General features: G+C 36.4%; 1 protein-coding gene across 1 annotated transcript in view; it reads right to left on the reverse strand.

The window, feature by feature from the left end:
• Nucleotides 1–1,036: 1,036 nt before the first annotated feature.
• FOXP2 (forkhead box P2) overlaps nucleotides 1,037–4,989 on the reverse strand; it is a 1,080,393-nt gene continuing 1,076,440 nt past the window's right edge. Inside the window, 1 exon segment of the mRNA XM_029617020.1 lies at nucleotides 1,037–4,887. Within this exon segment, the coding sequence (XP_029472880.1) occupies nucleotides 4,743–4,887 (145 nt within the window). The 3' untranslated portion in view covers nucleotides 1,037–4,742.

A 4,989-nucleotide genomic window follows, 5' to 3' on the forward strand; every position in this document is an offset into this window, starting at 1 on the left:
TTTATCATATCTCCCCTCAGCTGTCTCTTCTCCAAGCTGAACAGTCCTAACCTCTTTAGTCTTTCCTCATAGGGAAGCTGTTCAATCCCCTTTATCATTTTGGTTTTCTGCTTGACCAGCCACCTTCCCTTTGGGTTGTGTCCTCCAGTGCTGGTGGCTGGTAGGTCTTATGAAGGGTAGTGCACAAGTTCAGGGACACTGGAACTGGCAGGCAGTGAGAAGCAAGGGGACAAAAAGGTGCTTGGTCACACTGAACACAAACAGGGATGAGCACCAGCAAGAAAGGGATGGGTAGGTAAGCACAGGCAACATAGGACTACAAACAAACAAGGACTAGACAATGCAGGAACAACAACAAATGACACAAGGGAAATACTCAGACATGAGAGGCCCACAGCTAGGGACATGAGGGAAGGAGAGCCACCAGGAGACCCAACCACAGGACAAGGGCAAGCTAAGATCACACTGGCAAGATAGGCCACTGGGAGGCCTAACCCAGAATAATAGCAAGACAGGGATCATACAAGCAAGGAAAGAAGAAGGTCCACTGGGAGGTCCAAACACAGGACAAGGGCACGTTAGGAGCACACTGGTGAGATAGGCCACTGTGAAGCCTAACCAGAGCAAGAGCAAGGTAAGGACACCCAGGCAAGAAAGGCCATTAGGAGATGTAAACAAAGCAAGAACAATGTAAAGTATACACAAATAAGGTTCAAGAACAAAGATACCAGGCAAAGAACACATGGACAAGGGGCCAAAGGCAGAGAAGAAACTCCATGCTAAAGCAAGGAATAATCTATTAGGGAGGGTTTTATAGGGCTGGTCTTGCTACTTCATGTGGCCTTCAAGGCAGAGGCTAAAGCAGATCCAAAGGGTGGCCTAGCAGCCAGCCTCATTATACCATTTGTATTTTCATAGAATTAAATGCCTAATATTTGGCTACAAAAAATAAATTGTTCCCCTATGGAATGGGCTATTAGGGTTGGAAAAGAATATCAGCCAAAAGGAATAAAACCCTATGGGTTGTAAATGGATCAAAAGAATTAAGTTTTTTATTTATATTCAAGAAATGTGAGCAAGTGAATGAAACGGTTTCATATACATTTTTACAGACAACAGCAGTGAAAACACTGTGCATACATTAATAATAAAATTTACAACGTTCTTTCAGCTGGCTTTTGCCAAATTATTATGGATGAAACCTTTCATATTGATTTAAACTCTTGAAATAACAAAAGGTAAAGTGTATTGCTGTTAATAGCTCTATAATATAATAAAGCTATTGTTTCAAAATACATGTTAATATCAGAATACACGTCTAAATCCTAAGGTAAAGTCTTCAAAATGTAAGTGACCAATCTGAAAAATTTTGCAAAACAGATATTCTGGGTTTGACTTAATCTGAATAAGGATTTGAAGTCCATAATGATTTATCTAGAGTGTAGTGTTGTAGCAATATTGCTAGCTGAATCTGCTTCTGATTCCCTAATCACATAGAAATGCATGCTTCTGAAGTTCAGCAACTGTACACACAGAATGCTGATGCTGATGATAGCTTCCTAATGTCTGAGTTATCTAAAGAAAACTCAGATAGTGGTAATTCTACCAAATACTTGTAATATTCACATGAATTTTTAATTGATTTTCAAACAGTACAACTGTACCATGAATCTACCACATACAATATAAGCCTTAAGCCCACTAGATTTAAGCAATTGTGTCTTTGTAGACTAAAACTATGTAAAATAAAATCTAACTCCCTGGTGTTAGAGGTAGACAGTTTTCTTTCAAATCCTAGGTTTGGTCCTTTATTTTATTCAGCAGTGAAAGCCATGAATACAGAACGAACAACAGCTGTTACAATTCTCAACCATGACTTCTAACGTCAGAGAATTCAAGGTATGAACACAGTACACAGTAATGAAAAGTATCAAAAATGAGTTTACCTCAAAAAAGATAAATAAACAGGTATATTCCACAATACATAAACAGATGTTTGTGCTACAGATAAAATTTGCTGTATACAAAAGATCAGAGTTCCCCATTATCAGCTTATGAGAGAAGCAAGAATACATGAGCCATTTAAATTGTCAGACATTATGCTTTATAAGGTATGCACAGAAGTTCAAGCAATAAATACATACATTAGTTCAAAGCCTTACAATAGCTACGCAAAGCAGATGCAGAAAAGCAGGTTTGCTATTACTAGCAAGCAATGATTTAAGAGTAAAAATTCATGAAATGCATTAAAGCAACATTTTTCTTAGAAAAAAGTCTGGTCGTTTATGGGTCCACCAACATTTTTACATAATATGCACAATTATCAAAATACAGACCAAGCATCTCAGAAAAACCCAAAAAACCTAAAATCTATTTTCAAAGCAATTGCAGTTTTGGAGGTTTTTCTGGTATAATGTGCAAGCAGCTATTTTTTTTTTAATTGTATTTATACAAAACCCATGCAAAACTCTACAGGTATATGCATTCTGTGGCTGAGACTTCCTTTTAAACATTTTGTAACTGAGGTATGCATACTTTAACATTATAGTCTTCGGCCACCTTCTTGGTGTTAAGAGATAATCGGATTTACTTCAAGTCCATCACATCCTCTTAAAACATGCACTGGACCAACCCATTTTTCTCTTTCAGGTTTTCCTTCTTTTACAACTTGAATCTTTCGATTCAAGAAACATTAAAACTTCCGTTGATCATGAGCCAAAGACAAACACAATGAAAAGCAGCAGTTACTGTTACTTTCTCACAATTTATGCAATCTGCCATAATTGTTCTAATTTCTTTTTTTGTGTGTGTGCAGAGGTAGAAGCTTTCAGAAAGCCTTTTGGGTAAGTGGGAAAACCCTTTTGAAAGCCATTACGTCCTTTTATTTGGCGTGATAGATGACTGTGTATATCTTTAAGTCTGTTTGCTGACTTCAGCAAAGAATAAATGATGAGCTTAGTTTGCAAAACCAGCTCCATCATATGGAACTGGCACATATGTTAAGCTCTAGCAGCCACCTTCTGTTTAAAACTGTTTGTAAAGCAATAACCATAATTAGGTTATGAGGTCCCTTGGTTGGGGGAAAAAGTTATCAAGACTTGGCACAGCACATGAAAAGCAACATGTAAAGTTTTTAGGTTTTAAGCAAACATCTGCCTATGCTATTTTCAACTACACCAAAACATATTGTATCATTTTTGGGTTTGGAGTTGTCAAGAAAACCAGCATTCCAACAATTTGGCCTGTGCAAGTCTTCCATAGGGAGTGTATTGTTAGTGTTAATATCCCGTATAAACAGAGGCAGAATTATATGTAACTTTGGTTTGACTGAAAATAAATACCATGGACTACAATTGCTATATCTTTGCTTTCAGTGTAAAAACTCAGTTAGATCACTTTAAATCAATATGAAATTAATTTTTGGCTTTACTAGACCTTTTATGTTTGGTTCCTACTATTTTTTCGTTTAAAACATAATACTAAAAAAATAGTACACAAAAAAGATTACAACCATACAAGACATTCTATCAACATGTAATCACCACAGAAAATGACTGAATGGGAAGTAGAAAAAAAAAACCACATTGTATTATATATAACAATATGCAATCTGCATTTGCATCAAGTACATCATTATTTTGGTCAGTGATCCATACTTTGTTGCTTTCTATCATAATTTCCACTGTAGACTTTGTTCTCACCTTTGTCTTAAATGAAAGCAAATCTTCATTGCATTTAAATGACTTTTGGCCTCAGAAGATTACACTGTGACTCAATTGACTTTTTTTCATATTTGATTCTTTGTATAGGGCTAAATGAAAAGATCCCAGAGGTCATCAGAAAACAGCAGGTAGTTCATGGAAAGGTTCCTTTGTATTAATTAAAGTTACAGAAGGCTGACCTAGGCATGTGGCTGCTTCTGTCAGTGCGCTATTGGCCATTGTTAGAGTTGGCTTTGGTTTGCAGCTGTAGCCTTTGACTGTGTTTGCAGGTAGACAAAGCTTTATCACAAGGAGGTAAAGAGTACAGTTGTAAGATATATGCAGATCTGCAAATGTTTCTATGGCGCTCGCACAGAAAATGTTAGCTTAGGATTGCACTTTACATCTTAACACTAACAGCACAAACTGGAAGCCGAAGGTTTTTAGATGGTTGAAACAGTCTAATTACTGTGGTGGTTAGCAACTAATTTATGTCATTTACAGTTGGTGGCACCAACATAAAAAACTAATGTTCTGTGTTTTTTTTAAATTCAGCTAGTTACAAGCAGTGACACTAATTTTTGATAATACTCCTGTGCAAATTAAAAACAATAGCAACAAGTTGAACTTGACCAGCAATTGTTTCTAACATTACAACTACTGTATGCTTGAGATTCACATTTATGAAACTAACACTATTTTTGGCAGTATATGAGGCCATTTGCTTTCTATAGAACATGTATCCTCATATTCAGTCATTTCATGAACGCTTTAAAGCCACATTTTTCAAATGGGCAAACCATTATATAAAGAACAGTTTTTCAAGAAAATCAGTTTTTGTAGTTTAAAAAAAAGAAGAAAACAAGCTATTTGCTTGTTGTTACTGGATTCCAAAGAGCTGGCTTGATAAGTTCCATTAGGTTGGTCTCTTTATCCATGCTTAATAAATAGTCACAGTAAAAATCTGTCAAATATTCATGGTTGTGGAGTGGTTATGAAGGTCAGTAATATGTCCCTTCATCTGAGGTTTCTCAAGTCTCTTCATTCCAGGTCTTCGGATAATGGCTCTTCCTCAATCTCTCTGTCTTCTTCCAATTCTGGGCTATGGTTTGCTGTTGTTACTAAGGACATAGGACAATCTTCATCCTCTGCCATTACTGGTTCTTCCTTGACATGGATTGAATGTCTGGAAAACATTACAGGATAAGAATATTAGTGCAACTATCCAGTTATATTTCCTGAGAATTTTGAGGGGAAATGGCAAGTGAAACAAAACTACCAAATATAT

Source organism: Rhinatrema bivittatum, chromosome 9, assembly GCF_901001135.1.
Source record: "Rhinatrema bivittatum chromosome 9, aRhiBiv1.1, whole genome shotgun sequence".
In the NCBI taxonomy this organism is placed as follows: Eukaryota; Metazoa; Chordata; class Amphibia; order Gymnophiona; family Rhinatrematidae; genus Rhinatrema; species Rhinatrema bivittatum.